The 19,225-nt window shown below is 44.2% G+C and overlaps 2 protein-coding genes across 2 annotated transcripts in view; both read right to left on the bottom strand.

Annotated features, from left to right (window-relative positions):
* The window catches only part of LOC113423753 (alpha-tectorin-like), a 13,218-nt gene extending 67 nt beyond the window's left edge, over positions 1–13,151 (bottom strand). Inside the window, exons 1-10 of the mRNA XM_087970398.1 lie at positions 12,867–13,151; positions 11,528–11,814; positions 10,330–10,598; positions 8,768–8,887; positions 7,593–7,777; positions 6,413–6,576; positions 4,702–4,950; positions 3,749–3,911; positions 2,103–2,205; positions 1–131 (exon numbers count right to left, since the gene is read on the bottom strand). The exon at positions 1–131 is cut by the window's left edge and continues 67 nt beyond it. Of these exons, the coding sequence (XP_087826524.1) occupies positions 124–131; positions 2,103–2,205; positions 3,749–3,911; positions 4,702–4,950; positions 6,413–6,576; positions 7,593–7,777; positions 8,768–8,887; positions 10,330–10,598; positions 11,528–11,814; positions 12,867–13,151 (1,833 nt within the window). The 3' untranslated portion in view covers positions 1–123. The remainder of the gene's footprint in view (positions 132–2,102; positions 2,206–3,748; positions 3,912–4,701; positions 4,951–6,412; positions 6,577–7,592; positions 7,778–8,767; positions 8,888–10,329; positions 10,599–11,527; positions 11,815–12,866) is intronic.
* Positions 13,152–14,631: 1,480 nt separating this feature from the next.
* On the bottom strand, positions 14,632–18,923 carry LOC148129914 (alpha-tectorin-like). The gene is made up of 4 exons (XM_087970399.1): positions 18,417–18,923; positions 17,545–18,109; positions 15,407–15,606; positions 14,632–14,652 (listed from the first exon to the last, which is right to left on the bottom strand). The coding sequence occupies exons 1-4, from the start codon at positions 18,921–18,923 to the stop codon at positions 14,632–14,634; spliced, it is 1,293 nt and encodes a 430-aa protein (XP_087826525.1).
* Positions 18,924–19,225: the final 302 nt, after the last annotated feature.

A 19,225-nucleotide genomic window follows, 5' to 3' on the forward strand; every position in this document is an offset into this window, starting at 1 on the left:
TTGAGTCAATCAAGACTATACCCGGATGAAATCTCCCTCTGAATGGTGGGCCTCATGTCTGCCATCTCCATCCATCCAGCCGTGTCCCCAGGAAAAGAAGCTAGCAGGGAATCCAGCAAGACGCTAAAGTGCTGGGGAATAGAAATAGAAAGATGATGGGCTACAGTTTTTATTGGTCAACTTGAAGTCCTGTAGAAAAAGAAGTGGAAGCATCAGATTCCCCATGTCTGCCCGAAGAACAGGGGTGTCAAACTCAAAAGGCCTGGGGGCTGGATCCAGCCTGAGGGGTGCATAGATCGGGCCTGCAGGGTTGCCCTGGAAACAGCGAAGGACCGGTCCGCGGTGCCTCTGCCAGCAAAAACAGAGCTCAGGAGGGCCACGGGTGCCCTATGCGAGCTCCATTTTCACTGGGACAGGGTTGCAGGAGGCCGTCACAGCTGAAAATGGAGTTCGGGAGGCCGTTTTCGCTGGCCGAGCGCTCAGGCCATCACAGGCACCCCTGACACAAGTGACATCATGCTGGCCGTGCCCTCTAGCCACACCCCCAGGTCAAAAAACAAAACTTTGGTATGGCCCTCCATGAAATTCAGTTTGCACCCCTGCTGTGGATAGTTAGACTGTCTACTATTGACCTCACCCCTTTCCTAAGGGGGCATACATAAAGGCACCAATGTGCCTACCGCCCCTGTCCTACTGTTTTTTTTCTCTTATAGGTATCCATTTGATGTATTGATAACTATGTTTATTACTTATACCTGTTACCTTATAATCGCTTGACAAAATAAATAAAATAAAAATAAATAAATAGATAAATAGTTTGAAATGATCCTCCCCCAGAGATGGGCTGCTGCCGGTTCGCACCAGTTCTGGTGGACCAGTAGCTAAGATTAGGCGCAGTTCGGCAAACCGGCAAATCCCACCACTGGCTGGCCCTGCCCCCACCCATTTTTGGACCATTTTCAGGCTGTTTTCCAGGCCAAAAATGGCCTGAAAAATGGCCTGAAAATGTCCCAAAGAACAGTCTAAAAACTGCCCAAAACCAGGCTGGTTTTTAAACCATTTTCAGGCCAAAAATGGCCTTAAAATGGCCTGAAAACAGCCCCAAAACAGCCTTAAAATGGCCCAAAAAAACAGCCTGAAAACAGCTGAAAAATGGGTGGGGGTGGGGCTAGCCAGTGGTGGGATTAGCCCCAACCGGCTGAATCTTTGAGGTGATTGGCCAACAGGCGGGGCTGGATCTGATGACTGACATCACCCAGCCAATCACATGACCAACCAGCCATGCCTACCCAGCCAGAGAACTAGTCGTTTAAAATTTTTGCAGCCCACCATTGACCTCAATATATAAATAAGTAAAAAAATAATATTTGAAATCCATCTTGTGCAGAGTTGGGTAACCTTTTTTTTTTTTTTTTTTAATTTGAAGGTTACAAGTGATGGATTAGATTGGGAATCGGTAGCTGGGATTTTTTTCCCACTACTCATACTAAAACATAAGCAAGGCACATTTATCCCACACAATGTCAACTCATAAAATATTTCTATGGTCTTTTTAGAGTTGCCAATGGAAAGCGAGGGGGGGAAAGAGGTTTGAAAGAGCAGTGCGGCAGCTTGGAAATCAAAAGTGCATTCCATAAATAGCTTTTCAAAGATAGTAACTAGGTGACTGAAGCTTTTGCCGTGCAAAATTCTAACTGGAGAGCATGATTGATGGCTCTTGGCTGTGGATGTGTCCCATTGGAGAATATGAATTACGATACACCCAGGGGGTGGGGGCAAACCAGGGTCAAGGGTGACAATGAATGATGTACCTCAGAGTTGGCTACACCCAGGCAGTGCTGGCATGTTAACTCCCAATTTTGAAGTTTTGGAAGTTTGGCTCGAGACCTGAAATATTTTATGAGTTGACACACACTCTTTGGGAGGTTGATCAGGGTCACATCCCTCCTTGTAACCTGACCTGTAACTGGCTGACCTGTTGTTGCAGGAAGCTGGTTTCAAGTGGATTTCTTAAGGGTCTCAAGAAGAAAAGAGGGAATTTATAGAACCAGTGATGGGGGACATTTTGAAGTCAAAATGCACTCAGGCAGGAAGTAACCTACCGTGATCTAGCAGGTTGCTACTGTATTTCAAGAAAGGGCCAGCCGAGATGATGGCTGATGGAGGCTTCCTTCCTACAGTCACAGAGCCCGGTGAATGGCAGTTCTGAAACAGGGAAAATAAAAATACCATTATCTCGTTCAAGAGAACTGCGTCAGCCCAACAGACCAGACTAAGAAACCAATGCCATACAAGTAGTCCTTGATTTACAACAGTTCATTTGGTGATCGTTCAAAGGGCCCTGGAAGGAGCGACTTATGACCATTTTTCACTCTTATGGCCATTGTAAAATCCCCATGGTCGTGTGATTTATTCAGATGAATGACAACTGGTTCATATTTATGATGGTTTCAGTGTCCCAGCTTCATGGGATTCCCTTGGGCGACCTTCTGACAAGCAAAGTCAACGGGAATTGCCAGATTCACTTAACAACTGTGTTCCTAGTTCAACAGCTTCAGTGATTCGTTTAACAAATGTGGCAAGAAAAGTCATAAAATGGGCCAAGACTCACATAGCAAATTTCTCCCTTAGCAACATAAATGTTGGGCTCCATTGTGGTTGTAAGTCGAGGACAACCTGTATAGGTTAGGACTGCTGCCTCACTTTATGTTCCATGTGAACTAAGAAGGAGCTTGGCTAAGCTGTTTTCACAAATTATTTCCTTGGTCCAGGCTCAAGTTCCTCTAATATCTCACCACTGCCTAGGTAGCAGCCCTTCCTCCTGTGCTTCAGAGCCAGGGCATGGGGCAACTTGCTGTGGCCAACTCACCATGGCCAACTCACTATGGCCAACTCACCATGGTCAACTCGCCATGGTCAACTCGCCATGGTCAACTCACCATGGCCAAGTTGTCATGGCCAACTCACCATAGCCAACTCACCATAGCCAACTCACCATGGCCAACTCACCATGGCCAATTCATTGCAGCCAACACATTATGGTCAACATGTTGTGGCAAGTTGGTCATGGTGAGTTGGCCGTGTCACAGACCCAGCCAAGAAATGGGACAACTTGGACCATGCCCTATGCACTCTAGAAGGACTCTGGCTTGGCCCTGCAACCTCATGTTTTGGGGTCAAATCAAGCTAAGAGCGATGGAGTGCACAGACTCTTTTGAGCCCACATTTCTTCATCACATCCCATAGCTCAGGGGGTCTGCAACCTTAAACACAAAGAGCCATTTGAACCGGTTTCCCACAGAAAAGAAAACACCAGAAGCCAATAATTTAACAACCGGTGTGACTGGGTAGGCATGGCCAACTCAACGTCACTCACTTCCACCCAGTCACCTGTCAAGTGAGTTTCCATCCCCCACCATCAGCCTTACCTTCTCAGGCCAGGCGAGGAGTGACAGGGAGGGGCCAGCCAGTGGTGGGATCAGCCAACAGGGAGCTGCAGCAGAAGGCTGAAAGAGCTGCATGTGGCTCCAGAGCCACAGCTTGCATACCCCTGCCATAGCTGAAACTCCACTAGGAAAGCATTCACCCTAAATCACTGCACTTGTTAAATAAATCATGCAGCTGTTAAGGAACAGGCATAAGAAATAATTAGATTCTTTCTCATTTTTCCCATTGCAAACCAACAAGGCTTTTCTCCTGCAATGTCAAAGAGAAGACCTCATCTACCCATTTCTCCTCCCTCTCTCACCACAGTACATTTGGCCATCCAGAAGTTGCAGAGGCGGATGCGACAGTGTAGGAACACTTCTTCAGAATCCGCGATGAAGGTGAAAACATTGAAGGAGAAGCGGCCCAACAGAGATACTCCATCCTCTTCAACTCGGACAGTGTCATCTTGAGGGTTGGGACACCTGCAGAGGGAAAGGTAAGATCAGACAAGAGGTGGTATTCAGCAGGTTCTGACCAGTTCTGGAGAACCGGTAGCGGAAAGTCTGAGTAGTTCGGAGAACCGGCAAATACCACCTCTGACTGGCCCCGCCCCCATCTATTCTCTGCCTCCCAAGTCCCAACTGTTCGGCTGGGTCTCCTTTGGTTGCCCTGCACAGGAGAACGGAGCTGCAAAGCAGGTTAGTGGGGTGGGGAGGGAATGGGGATTTTGCAGTAACCTTCCCCCCAAAGTGGGTAGGGAATGAAGATTTTACAGTATCCTCCCCCTGCCATGCCCACCAAGGCACGCCCACCAAGGCACGCCCACCAAGCCATGCCACGCCCACCATGGCGCAAAACTTTACTTAATAACGGTTTCACTTAGCAGCTGAAATTTTGGGCTCAATTGTGGTCATAAGTCGAGGACTATATGCATAAATCAAGCCAAAAGCAGATTATTCTTAGTACTGCAACTTTGTTTGCCAGTTAGCTTCTGATGCCAGTAATTAGGAATCTTGTTATTACTATCTCAAAGGCAACCAATGCTGTATCTCCTCAATTTTCTGTCTTTCTTCTTCCCCCCCCCAAATCTTTGGGGTGACTTTGAATGGTTGACCCCATTAAGCAGAAGGATGAGAAACACCTGCTCTTTCAGATGTCACTAAATGACCTCACATCCTTCACTACTGGGGATGCTAGTGGGGGAGACAAGACGTCCTCTCCATTCCAAAGTACCCAAACTCTGTTTCCTTTCAATTCCCATGAACAGCTTACTGGTTGGTGATGAGATCCCACTGAATGCTGGAAGAAGGATCTCTATCCGGCGTGGCCCAACATGAGGACAAGGTGACCACAAATCGTGTAGGGTCAGCTCCCAAAATCTTGATGCCCACATAGGCCCTGTGGTTGACCATGAGCACAATAGGGCTTTGGGTAAACGGTTTGCTGTACTGGGGATCTTGGTACAAGGTCATGATGGCCTGGTAGTTTCCTTGGCCAGAGGAGACGGTCATGTTAATGATGCTACCAAAGGAATAAAACAGAAGAGAATTATAATGGTTTTTGACAAAAATTTTGGAGGAAGCATTAAGGAAACATCACAGGTTCTCAGAAATAATTGTGTTGTAGGACAAGTGGACAACATCACTTGTGTTGTAGGACGATGCAAGTGATGGGAGAGAGGCAAGAAGAAAACGGTTAAGAAATAGCAGAATGGAGGTCTTGGTGGGACCTTTGGTTAGATCCTGTAGGGTTGGCTGAACACTCATATAACAATTCTAAAGCAATATTTCCATATATAAACTGTACAGGAATAAGGAGATCCTGGATCAAATTCTGAGTCTTGTTTTATGGATGCTTAAGGCTAAGCTAAATGTCTGGGCAAGAGCTCAAAACACTAACTTTGCTTAAACTAAGCTTCTCTGGTGAAGCACCAATGCTTCCCTCTAGCATGAAAGCACGACTTGAATTTGTTATGGACCAGGAGTATGCTGAAAATGAGGCTATTGATCTTAGGATACACGGAACAATTTATGGTCCTTGCGAAATAGACACTTCATACAACACTTAACCAGGTCAGTTATAAACCTAGTAGTTACATTTGTATAACATACTAAGGCTTCACTGTGATTAGATTAGTATTTCTCAACCTGGGCAACTTTAAGATGTGTGGATCTCAGCTCCCAGAATTCCTCAACTTGTCAAATCTTAAAGTTGTCAAAGTTGAGAAAACCTGGGTTTGACTTTTCGTTATTCATCTGTATCTCAGGCTGTTTGATTAGATTATGATTCAATTTCTTGAGTAACCTCCAAGTTGGCTAACCATGTAATCAAGGAAGCAGGATCTGTGAATGCCACCAATGTATTTTTACATCATTTGTAATGCATTTGTAATGCATTACACTACATGGGTTTTTAATCCTATGTACCGCCTAGAGATGCCATGCCTCACTGGTGGTTATATCCATATCATAAATAATTCTAAGCAATGAACGAGTGCTCTATTTTTTTTCCCAGATTCCTAAAGAAAGGAATGGGTTATTTTTGAGGAAGATCTGCCACCCAGTGGTAGAGAAGGAAATACTAACCACAATATGGAACGATTTGGAGGTGTTATCTACTCAACGTGGACTTGTTGACTTTTCCCCTTACTGGTCTCATTGCTATCAAAAAAAAATATTCAGTGCTGTGATCTGAAGCAGGGTGCATGGCTGGAGGCCACAGGATAGAAACTAGACAGGGTCGTACAGCCCACGTACCACTCGGGGTTCTAGAATGTGGGGTGTGGTAGGATGGGGGAAGGGGAGAGAAAAAAGATGTGGTAGGAAACAGCAAATAAAAAGATTCTTTTTTACAAATGGAAGACACCAGGAAAGTTGAATCAAAGGACACAAAAGTAAACAGTGTAGTAAGGTCTGGGGCTTTAATAAGGGGAAGAAGGCAAGTATAATTGCTGCCCTGGGAAACTTGTCCAGCGTGAACTCACTCGTGGATGGGATAAATGACAGAGGCCATGGAGAGATTGATGTTTAGTGGGAAAGCACAGGAGAAACGCAGGAAAAGGAACCGGTCTCGGCTGATCATCCCACCATAGGTGTTCTCCAGATGACCCTGCACTACGTTGGTGTAGATAGCATGGGTAGAATTTACCTGGAAAGAGCAGGAGAGAAAAAAATTGGGAGGGGAAAAAAAACAGAGGACAATGGCTTCTTATTGCAACGTGGTTGTCTAGGAATATGTTAATCAAGGAATAGGCAATTCATTTACAGGTAGACTTCAAGTGACCACCAATTAGGACTGGAATTGTTTATTGTTAAGTGATGTTGTTGTTGCATCTGATTTTACTGCCTTTTTTTGTCATGGTTGTTAAGCAAATGATGAACTCATTAAGGAAATTTGACTTCTCCGTTGATTTGGGTTGTCAGAAGTCCCCTTAAAAGATAAAGGTTCCCCTCACACATTCGTGCTAGTGGTTTCCGGCTCTAAGGGGTGGTACTCATCTCCGTTTCAAAGCCGAAGAGCCAGCGCTGTCCGAAGACGTCTCCGTGGTCATGTGGCCGGCATGACTAAACACCAAAAGCGCATGGAACGCTGTTCCCTTCCCACCAAAGTGATCCCTATTTTTCTACTTGCATTTTTTTACATGTTTTCGAACTGCTAGGTTGGCAGAAGCTGGGACGAGTAACGGGAGCTCACTCCATGATGCAACGCTAGGGATTCGAACCACTGAACTGCTGACCTTTCTGGTCGACAAGCTCAGCATCTTAGCCACTGAGCCATCGCATCCCTTTGAAGTCCCTCAGAAGATCATTAATGGTGATCCCATGATCCCAGGACAGTGCAAATGTCAAAAATTCATGCTTGGTTGCCAAGCACCCAAATTCTAATCCCAGGACTGTGGGAATGCTGCAATGCTTGTGAATGCAAGGTTAAGACATAAGTCACTTTCTTTAGAACCCTTTTAACTTTGAACGGTCCATAATCAAATGGTCATAAATTGAGGACTACCTGTATTCTATTTATCTGGTTTGAATTTTGCGAAAGCCTTGTCTAGAAGTCTCCTTAACTGCCCTTCATCTTATCCTTTCGACAGCAGGCTCTTCCAACTAAAGACGCAACTATTTGGGGGCAAGCTCTCTGTTTCAGGTGCTTCTGGGGCTCCCTACCTCCATTTGGGTCCCACAGGTTTTCTGCACCGTATCAAAGTAGAAGACAAGTCGGTCTCCAACTAAGGATCCCGTGCAACTGAGGTCAGCCAAGTGGAGTCTTTCAGCAGGGAATCCGTCGGTGAAAAGAAGGCAGCGGGAGAGAGCAACCATACTTCTGCCGTTCGTGCAGGTCAGCTGGTAATCTGTAGGAAGGAAGAATATAAAGTGATATTTGGCTTAACAGAACGGTAGAGTTGGAAGAGACCTTGGAGGTCCTCTGGTCCCAATTCTGAGGCGCACCGCGAAGGACATAGAGAAGCAGAGGAGGAAGGAAGGAAGGAAGGAAGGAAGGGAGGGAGGGAGGAAGGAGGAAGGAAGGAAGGAAGGAAGGAAGGAAGGAAGGAAGGAAGGAAGGAAGGAAGGAGAGGGAAGGAAGGAAGGAAGGAAGGAAGGAAGGAAGGAAGGAAGGAAGGAAGGGAAGGGAAGGAAGGAAGGAAGGAGGGAGGAAGGAGGGAGGGAGGGGAGGGGAGGGAAGGAAGGAAGGAAGGAAAGGAAGGAAAGGAAGAAGGAAGAAGGAAGGAAGGGACGGAGGGGACTTTAAAGGAAACCGTGGGTCAAAGTTGTGACCTTGAATGATTAAGCTTTTGAAAGGCTCAGCTGGAGCCACTGAGCCCAGATAGAAAGAGATAAGAGTACAGAGGCTGAAAATGAAAAGCTGAGCATTGGTTCGTGCATAAATACATGTTTCCTCACTTGATGCCAGTTTCAAGGGAGATCAACTCGAGGGTTATCATGTGGATGCCGAAAACAGAAGTCTGGGAGAAAGGGTTGAAGTCATCAGGCCGCTGCAACCAGAAGATCAAACTCCTGCCACTTTTTTTACATGTGAAGCTTGTAAAAACGGAACGGGACTTCCATCCCATGATCCCAGTACCAATAAAAGAGAATATTTTAGCTCAGAGTTGACACGAGGGGTTCTTGGTGCTCTCTGAGCTTGGTTGTTTTCTTGTAGACCTTTTACTACCCAACTAGGTTACGTCATCAGTGCCGTCTTGACTTTTTTTGGGGGGGGAGGGACACTGCCCCCTGCAGGCTTCTCTGCTGCAGCGGCATTGAACAGGAAACAAATTCGTATTCAAAGACAAATGGCACAAAGGGGAAAAAAACTGAAATCAGCTCAGGCTTTTGCTTACCATAGTCAGCCCTCTCAGTGGGGCTGTAAGATTTGTGGCAGAAGCAGCCCCATTTTCCTCTCCTTTCCCCACACCATTCATTGTCTCCACAAGCCAAGTCAAGGCAGGGATCAGTGGCAGCTGCAGAAGGAACAAGAGGTTTACTAGCAACAGGTTTGGTCCTCGGTCCTCGTGATTTTCCTCTCCCCTTCCTTGGATGAAGCAGTGATGGCAGTGATTCAGAGCATTTCAACAATCCCGAGGTTATTTGTTATAGATCTCCAGAAGTTTCATTAGGAATCAGATTTGTCAGTCTAAAGTAGCAGCCAATAAAGACATGCGTCAGAGCGTTTGGCAGCATAACTACCCAGGAGCAACACACAGCACACAGAGACTTAGACACTAACAGTGGTTTAATATACAATAGGTATATACAAATAATATACATGTGGTAGGCAAAATACATTTACAAGCAAGCTTTTCTTCTTCCTAACACACAGAGAACTTCTGCACTGAACACTGGTCACAAGGAAAGAGAACCACACCCTCTAATGGCTGCCTTTACATACACACCTCTTAAAGGGAACTTTACTCTCCAGCCTTAAAGGGAAATACCCATACTCTGTTGAACCACTCTCTTTACATCAGCCAGACTTACATCAGCTTCACAGAATCCTGCAGGTACTCACAACTGGTCAGTTTCTAAATCTTAATACTTTAACAACATGGCCTATTGCTTTGAATATATCTGCGGGGTGGTGGGGGGACTGGAAGTGGATTTATGGCATGGACACTGAATCATTTCCCTGCCCTAAACATTTCTCCTTGTGCTCAGTTTTCTTTCCTTTTTCCTTTTTTTTTAGCTTTCTTTTCCATTTCTTTTTCTTCCTTACTCTATAATAAGATTATCTGAGGGACCGTCTTTTGCCGGTCACATCTACCCGACCCATCAGAAAGGGGAGGCAGGGAATGTTGCGGGTCCCACCCCTGAGGGAGATACACCTGGTGGGACCCAGAAAAAGGGCCTTCTCCGTGGTGTCTCCCTCTCTCTGGAATATCATTCCCCCAGAGATTAGAACGGCTCCCACTCTGGCACTCTTCCGAAAGGCACTGAAGAAGACCTGGTTCTGCCAGCGGGCCTGGGGAACCCAAAGCAGGATGGAGCCCATCTAATGGTTCATGCGATCTGCTGTCGTCGGGGCAGAGGGGTGGGTGGGAATTGGGGGGGTGATTTTTTTCCCCCAGATTTTGTTTTATTGTACTCTATTAATTTATTTGATTCTTTTTGTTAGTTTTTATTTTTTATTTTGTTTTAAATATGGTTTTACATTCTGTAAGCCATCTCGAGTCGCTGTGGGCGAATAGGCGGCAATATAAATAAAATAAATAAAATAAATAAAATAAATAAAATAAATAAAATAAATAAAATAAATAAAATAAATAAAATAAATAAAATAAATAAAATAAATAAAATAAATAAAATAGTTTATATGACCTTTTACCTCTTTTCACAACTTTGAATAAAATTATTCAAAAGAGATCTTCCCAAATTTGTTGGACCATAGAGAGAGATGGACACTCACGGCATTGGATGGAAGCCCTCCAGCTTGGCGTCTGAATTCCTTCAAGGAAGCACATTTCCTCATAAGCCGCAAGGCTGGTGCACAGCATGTTGTTATGGCTCCCGTAGTGGCATAAATCATACAGGCAGGCCAAGTAAAACGGGGAAGGGTCCAAGTGCCAGGAGCACTTGGCAAAAGGCCCCGTTTGGCTGACCAAAATCCCGCAGAGCTCTCCGTATTCCTGCAGATTTTCATCACAGGGCTCCAGGGTGGAATTGTCATCCAAACACCTTCATAAGGAAGCAACAACAGCCAAGCAAGAGGCCTTGGTTTTGTTAAAAGCTCCACAGCAAAATTTAAACAAATACAAGAGGATACAACAAATAACAACTCTAGCAAATGCAGGAAACGAAGCAACAATGTTTTATCAAACATGTTGATTCAGATGCCTTCCTTGGTGTTGCGTTATTAGCAATAGCATAAAATGTATTCCTAGCTCTATAAACACATGAAAAAGTCGACATCACAATCTAATAATACACCTGTAATACCATCAAGCTCTGGCAGTGTTTCTTTTATACAATACCAGCCATGCTTCACTACAAAACTATGTGATCGGGGGAGGAAAATCAGGGGAAAAATTGTACCTCTGCCTATCAGCATCCATCGGTATTCATCTGGCTAACGTCCTGTCAGTGTGTGAGAGGGCTGAGAGTTGAGGGCTGTTTGGAAACTGAAACATGGAAACTGAAACAGTATTTGCTGTGTGAGCAAGAAGGAGACAGCAAGGAGCCTGGGCGTGGCTTAGCTCAACTGTTCTGTACTAAAGTTGCTTGGTGCTGTGAAACTAAAACTGAAACCCCTCTCCTCTGCTTGTGTTTTGTATTTGGAACAGATTTCTGTTCAGGTGGGGAGGGGGAGTAGAACTCCTTAGCATCAGAGTGTATTAATAATAATACATACGAAATACTAATGCTCTGATGGTCATTTCGAAAAATCCTTTCTTAGTGAGCACCTAAAAGCCAAGAGGAACATACGTGCCAAATTTCAGGTTTGTAGGCTTTACAGTTCTGAAGATGTTGTGATGACACGTGAGTGCTTTTTCACTTTTATATATATATAGACTTGCATCTATTTTGGAATGCACAATGACTTTGATTTCATTGGACTCACAAGGGAGCAGCAAGGCTTAACACATCCTCTTTGAACCTTTTCTTACCCTGCTGGGCTGGTCTCTGTTTTCCAGGCATTGCCAAAATGCAAATCATTCTGGGCTCTGCTTCCATCGGGCAACACCTTATCATCCTCTGAAACACCATTAAAATTCCCACACATTCCGCACAGCTTCCCCTGGTATTCTGGTCCCACTCTGATGAACAGAGTATGTTGGCCATTATAATGGATTTCTACATTTGCTGCTAATTTTACAATCACCATATTTTTTATCTTGGAAATGAAGCCCGTGAGTTCCAAGGTATGGGGCAGTTCCACCGTTTCCTGGTTGACCTGAAAAAAAGGAAAGTAGAATTAGGGAAGTGAGCTGGATAAGTTATATCTAAATCACGAATGCGGTCAACAGAATTTTTTTTATCCCTTTCCTATAATGGTGGAATTTGGGAGTCATTCCTTAAAGGTGATGTCAGCTTTGCAAGCCATATTGGGATCCGATGCTCCCACGCTGCCACAATAGAGCCTGAGAAAGTGGGAGGGAGGAATTCATTGGAGTATATCTAGTTAGACAAAATAAAATTCTTTTGCTGGTTCAAGGTCACTGAGTGTGGCGCATAATGAAATGGGAATCTTACTTTAGGACAGATGGTGATTAGACCAAGTGATGCGATGATGGCTAAGGGGGGATGGATTTGTAGTTTTGAATTTTGCAAGGAAGCCTGGAACTTTCAGATTCAGGATTCCACAGATGTTCCAGTTACTATCCAAATAAAAGAACCTTTGAGAGAAGTCTGTCTTGGAGTTATTGGTTGGAATGGAGGGTTGCTGGAACACTGACAGGTGAATGGTGGGAATTTTAGGAGATTAAAGTATTCATTCACAAAGCAGTGATAGCTGTATTTGGCTAACCGGAAGCAGTGATGATGATCAAGTCTGATTGTTTTAAAGGGGATTAAATGAATTAGTGAAGAAAAAGGCCATTCACGGTCACAGGCCAGCCCCAGAATCAAAGACAACTTGGGTCTAAATGTCACTTGCTACGTACTACATAAGAAGGACAGCAACAGACTTCCAACAGACATCTAGTGGACATCAGAGAAGAATGCTGGACTAGATGGACCATTGACCTATTCTAGCAAGAACTGGAAGATATGGTGATCTAGGACAGAGATTCTAACATTAATTTGTGTAAACTCTGACTACTAACTGGATAAGTTACTCACCTACCCTATGAGTAGACCTTTCTTCATGAAAAGATAAATGTTAATAACTTGCAGAATTCCATCTCTTCAATGTTCTAAAATATCCCTGGAATGAGTCTTTGGCAGAGCAGAAAGGCACAAAAGCAACTGTGATGTAGCAATCACATATGGCAATATTCCACATACCTCTACAATCAGACCAGTCTTTAGGACGATAAGGAAGCTGAGCATGCTGCTCTTCAACCAAATTTCCACTCGAGTTACAAAAGACACCAAAGAGTTTCCCTGATGTTGATTCTGGGCCACAACCCGGAAGAAGAACGGAGAGGAGGCATTGCAGAGCTTTGAGATCTCGTAGGCACAGGTGCCTTGGAAATGTGCCACCGACCCATCAAAAGTGAAGTAATGAGGGTCCCCAGTCACTGTGCAGGTTCCCCACGGAGAGTGACAGCCTAGTTTCCCATCCTTCATGGTACATGTCTGTCCAGGATTACAACTGGCAGCAACGCAGCGGAAGTCAGAGGGGCCATAACAACTGCACTGCTCATGGCAACCAGGCAGCCAGACCCGGTCCCCAATCTGCAAAGAAATGTTAACAATGAAGTTCATAGGATCAAGATGAACGGAGGTACTAGTACCACTCTACAAAGCCTTAGTAAGACCTCACCACACTGTTCAGAGTGCTAGAGATGGTGTTTTCTTTAGGGACCCTGATAAATGGTCGTTTCTCCTTTGTTTTTCTTTCAAACTGACCAATTTGCCTGCTTTCCCCCCAACAATCAAGATCAAGGGAGGCACTAATACCATTCTATAAAGCCTTAGTAAGGCCACACAACTGCATCCAGTTTTGGTCACTACACTATAAAAAAGATGTTGAGATTCTAGAAAAAGTGCAGAGAAGAGCAACCAGGATGATTAGGGGACTGGAGGCTAAAACATTAAGAATGGTTGCAGGAACTGGGCATGGCTTGTCTACTGAAGAGAAGGACCAGGGGAGACATGATAGCAGCCTTCCAATATTTGAGGGGCTGCCACAGAGAGGAGGGGGTCAAACTATTTTCTAAAGCACCCAAAGGCCAGACAAGGAATAATGGATGGAAACTGAACAAGGAGAGATTCAACCTGGAAATAAAAAGAAATTTTCTGACAATGAGAGCAATCAACCAATGGAACAGAAGTTGCCTTCAGAAATTGTGGGAGCTTCATCACTGGAGGCTTTCAAGAAGACACTGGACTGCCGTCTATCAGAAATGGTGTAGGATCTCCTGCTTGGGTTGGGTTGGACTAGACAATCTACAAGGTCCCTTCCAACTCTGTTAATTTGTTAATGGATTATGACGTCCAAGCAACACCTATCAACACAACTCCTTGGTATCATGCAACATGCTCAGACCTGAGCTAAACTACCCATTTTATTACCCCTCCAAAAATGATCTCTAAAATGTTCTCTAAAGAAATTCTAAAGATGATTTCGCCCTTAACTATGAATAGTGGTTGCTCTTTGCCCTTGTTGAATTAAAATGTGAAAGGTGGCTTTGATCTCCTTCACTGTAAATATTTGTTGGGGTTTCTGCCCTTGCTTACTGTATTACATTTGGCAAGGATAAAGTCTCCTTTCTTTTTTAAAAAAAATGCCTTTAGAAGAACATTTCTGCTCTCAGCAAGATGCATCTGGTTTAGCTATTTCCTCTGCCGGAAACATTTGACCAAATAAAATGAATGGTCTTTTGCCCTTGAAACAGAAGTCTGATTTTTTCCCAGAAGGGTTGGAAGCAAGCCTGATCCTTGATAAAGTATTCATGATACTTTAAGCACTATTTTTAATTCTGTTTATTATTATTGCTTTGATCTGAATTGCTCTGTTATTCTTCTGTACTTGCAGGTGCATGCTTGCTCGTAATTTATAATCCGAATAATACCCTGGCCTGATTTATAACATTTACTGCCTGTTCTAGAGTTCAAAATCCGTCTGCTAAAAACAGATATTATCACCCTTAAAACAGGATCACAAAAAGCTTCTAGTTCCTCTCGTGGACAGACCACTTAGTTTGCCTCTCCTCCATCAGCAAAGAGAAGAAAGAGGAGATGAACCAGAATTCAAGGAAGTTGACAGGACAGTGTCCTAACCAAGTCAATAAGCCCAGCTCAGTGCCTGCCTTCAGTACCATGAATCTCTTGGACCTCCTTTGATACTTGTGGTTCTAGATACTAATAGAACATCAATAGGCAGGATAGCTATCGTGGCAATGGTGGGATTCAAAATTTTTTACTACCAGTTCTTTGGGCATGGCTTGGTGGGCGTGGTGTGGCTTGGTGGGCGTGGCGGGGGAAGGTTACTGCAAAATCCCCATTCCCTCCCCATCCCACTAACCTGCTTTCCAGCTCCATTCTCCTGTGCAGGACAACCAAAGAAGACCCGGCTGATCAGCTGGGCCTCGGGACGCAGAGAATAGGTGGAGGTGTGGCCAGTCAGAGGTGGTATTTGCCAGTTCTCCGAACTACTCAAAATTTCTGCTACTGGTTCCCCAGAACTGGTCAGAATCTGCTGAATCCCACCTCTGTATCATGGTATCCCCAAGGTAGGTTCTTTGAAGACCATCACTGGATGTTTAGATGGAGGTTATTAGCATTCTAGGTCAAAACTAAGGGAAGTTCAGGAGAGACATTATGCCACAGTAGTCACCCAGTATTATATGGTGTCACCTGGTTAGGAACTAGGATTTTACCTTATAATTCAGCCCATTGTATATGCAGCCACACTGTTGTTCTGGAATGCAACTCTCCCCGCTGCGCAAATACCCGGGGTCACAGAAGCATCCTTCAGAGCACGTGGGAAGGCAATGAAGCTGGGCCCAAACATGCGAGCAAACATCCTGGCAGGGAGGCCCACAGAGTTCATAGTGACTGTTGGTCTGGCAATCAAGGCCTGTTCAAGAAATGAGACACAGGATATCATTAAAAAGTGGGATTTCCCCAAGGTTCCAGAAGGAGTAAGCACGATTTGGCACAAAGTAATGGAGACCTTTGAGCTTATGGTATGAGGGCAAAATGTGTCTGTTTGATTGCAACCTTATTCCTATTTCGTAAGCACCTTGAACCGTAGGCTTGAGTCTGCTAACCGATGGAGCATTTTGCACAACGTGTCCTAATGTGCCTGACACATGAATGTGTGTTTCCTGAGAAAACTCCTTTTAAAATAGAGTATAAACATCCTGTAACGTCTCATGTTTACCCAAGGCTTAGAAATTGATAGTGTTTTTGCAGACTTATCTTTCACAAAGAAATAGGAGAGTTTGAGCAAAGTAAAACAGATGCTTCTCTTCGGTGTTACCTTCCAGTAATTGTCTATTGAGGTTCTCAGTCATCCAGGTCCTGGTTGTTCCAAAAGGCAACTGGAATTTCTTTGTTTTTCCTTGAAGACATTTCACTTCTCATCTAGGAGGCTTTTTCAGTTCTGATTGAATGGTCAGTCACCATTCAGTCAGAACTGAAGAAACTTCTTGGATGGGAAGCGAAACATCTTCATTTGGGACCACAGGTGGGATTCATTTTTTTTACTACCAGTTCTGTGGGCGTGCCTTGGTGGGCGTTTCAGGGGAAGGATACTGTAAAAACTCCTGTCAGAGGTGGGATTTGCCGGTTCTCTGAACTACTCAAAATTTCCGCTACCGGTTCTCCAGAACTGGTCAAAACCTGCTGAACACCACCTCTGTTTGGGACTCTTCCTGTAACAGTCCCTTGCTGAAAGTCACCCAAAGACTGCTGGCTGATCATGATTTGAACCTTAATCACCTCCATCTCAGCCTGAATCAGAGGTGGTATTCAGCAGGTTCTGACCAATTCTGGAGAACCTGTAGTGGAAATTTTGAGTAGTTCAGAGAACCGGCAAATACCACCTCTGACTGGATATTTTTCAGTATCCTTCCCCTGCCACGCCCACCAAGCCATGCCCACAGAACCGGTAGTTAAAAAAATTGAATCCCACCACTGGCCTGAACAATGTACTGCAATGGCCTTTATGGGCAGTGAACTCTAAGCCTAGATTAATAAACACAATTATAGGGTGGCATAACATGTCATATTGAAGTAAATCAATCACATTATGGCATAATATGCTGTTCTGATTTACCCAAGGTAAGAGATTCTACAGCGTGCTGAATACCAAGCACCCTAATTCTATTTTTAGTCTAATCTACCATGTTGTGTGAACTCAATGTAATACTTTTGAAAGACTTAGGATTTTGTGGTGCCATTGGACAACAATGCACGAACCCTTATAACTACATGGAATTACCGCTTATAGCAAACCTGACAACCTAATTACATGGCAAAGCACAGTAACTATGTAGGTAATTCAACAACCCTTTTATCAATCACAGGTTTGAAGCATTTAAAACAGGGGTGTCCAACCTTGGCAACTTTAAGACTTGTGGACTTCAACTCCCAGATTCCTCAGCCAGCTTTGCTGGCTGAGGAATTCTGGGAGTTGAAGTCCACAAGTCTTAAAGTTGCCAAGGTTGGACACCCTGCTCTAGGGCATCACTGTTCATAAACCATTTTAGAGAGTGAGTAATACAACAGGAACAGGAAATGCATCAGAGGAACAATAGAGATGAACCCTAGAGTGGCAATGAACCAACTACAATAGAGAGGAATGATTGAACTGCATATAAGGTAGCTTTGCTGGTTGAGGAATTCTGGGAGTTGAAGTCCACAAGTCTTAAAGTTGCCAAGGTTGGACACCCCTGATTTAAAACTTTAGGTTGCTTTACTTAAGAACTGCTGACCTTAAGTGGAGAAGATCACAGGATGTTCAGAATAGACATATCGAAGTTCAAAGTAGAAATGCACATTCTCCACCTACCACAGAAGTCTTCCCTCCTCCAAGGTGAGATGGTGACATTGGCTCTCTGACAAGTGGCAACATATATCTGAATGGAGTGGCATAGGATGCCATGGTCTCCAGAAGAGGCGTAAAGGTCAAAAATGCAGTCTGTGAAGAAGGACAGGGGGTCAACTTGGAGATGGCAAGAAGCAAATGGCCCATCTGGATCCTGGATGATCCAGCACAGTGATTCAAACTGAGTGAGATGTTCTCCTTGTTCCAACACTGGGATAAAGGCAACTGATTCACCAGTATCAGCAAGATTAGTTTCTGATGTCCAGTTCAGGACAAAGTCCAGTATGTCCTCTGTAGATGAGCCATTTCTCATCATAAAGTCATCCTCCATGAGTTCATTGAAGTTCCCACATAGACCACAAGTCAGGCCCCGGTATTCAGGGGAAAGCTTAACAAAGAGATTGTGACCCGGGTCGTAATTCACTATTAAACCAAACTCTGTTTTTAAAACGGTATACAAGCCATGTTGATAAATGGTGATTCCTAAAGCCTGGATTTGAACGGGAAGATTTACTATCCCTCCATCAATCTGTGTGAAAGACAAGAACAAAGACCATTGATTGCTACCCATAGAAAACTCAAGTAGCGCCACACAAAAAAACACCATAAAATTAACTGGGGCTTCAGAATCTAATTCATCGGTGTCAGTCCTCCAAAGCATCTAAGAAAGAAGAGATTGTTGAAGAGAACCAACAGATGTGTTGTGTCAGAAGCCTGATGTTTAACTACACTGGAATTGCAATTCCTAGCATCTCCAAACTGAAGAATTTCCACTGGTTCAATTGACAGAAAACAAAACAATCCCCTAGAACAGATGTTCATCTTACTTTATTTACCTTGAGTGTTCCTTGATGTTCTCCCTGCAGGTATATCTGAGTATTGTTCACTGATACAATAACCTCTGATAGTCCAGATAAAGGGCTGTTAAGCAGCTTCTCATGCTTCATCTCAACCCTGAAAGAAGTTGAAGACTTGGATGTTGGACACAGTTCCACCAAGACATATTTGGAGATACTTTGGAAGTTGTACTGCTGCCCATCAAAGGTGGTATAGTGGAGAAATTTAGAAACTCGACAGATGCCATCTGGCAATGCATGGCAGCCAAATACTCCCTTCCGAGTGCCACAGAATTGTTCAGGTCTGCAGAAGGACCCATTAGCTTCAAGGGCAGAGATGGAGCCATCACAGTAATACTTTCTTTTACAGTTTTCTCCTTCCAGGAAGAATGTTTCCCCTTTCAAGTAATATTGTCCATTGTAGCTGCAGCCACACTGCTCCCACGGAACACAGTCAGTGCCACTCAGCACAAACCCCGCTTCACACTGGCATCCCTCTACACACATGCTCTGGAAGCAACTTGGAGGTCCAGCGGGTTGGGTGCAAGAAACAGGGCAGGGAGAGCCACAAAGCTCGTAATAACTATTTGGTGGGCAGGTCAACTCTGAAAGACACATGCATGCCATTTAATCCAATCCCAAAGAAATTATGCAAAAGAAAATAAGATAGATTTAATGCCTATGTAGAGATCCTGTGGTCTTCCAAAGATTGAATTCCCAATCCTGTCAGTGTTAATTTACATGGCTTATGATGAAAGGCGATGGGAATTGTCATTTAACCATATTTATTTTATTTATTTATTTATTTA

The sequence above is a fragment of the Notechis scutatus genome, chromosome 8 (assembly GCF_049901735.1).
Source record: "Notechis scutatus isolate UNSWTSFEM ecotype Mainland chromosome 8, rNotScu1.2, whole genome shotgun sequence".
In the NCBI taxonomy this organism is placed as follows: Eukaryota; Metazoa; Chordata; class Lepidosauria; order Squamata; family Elapidae; genus Notechis; species Notechis scutatus.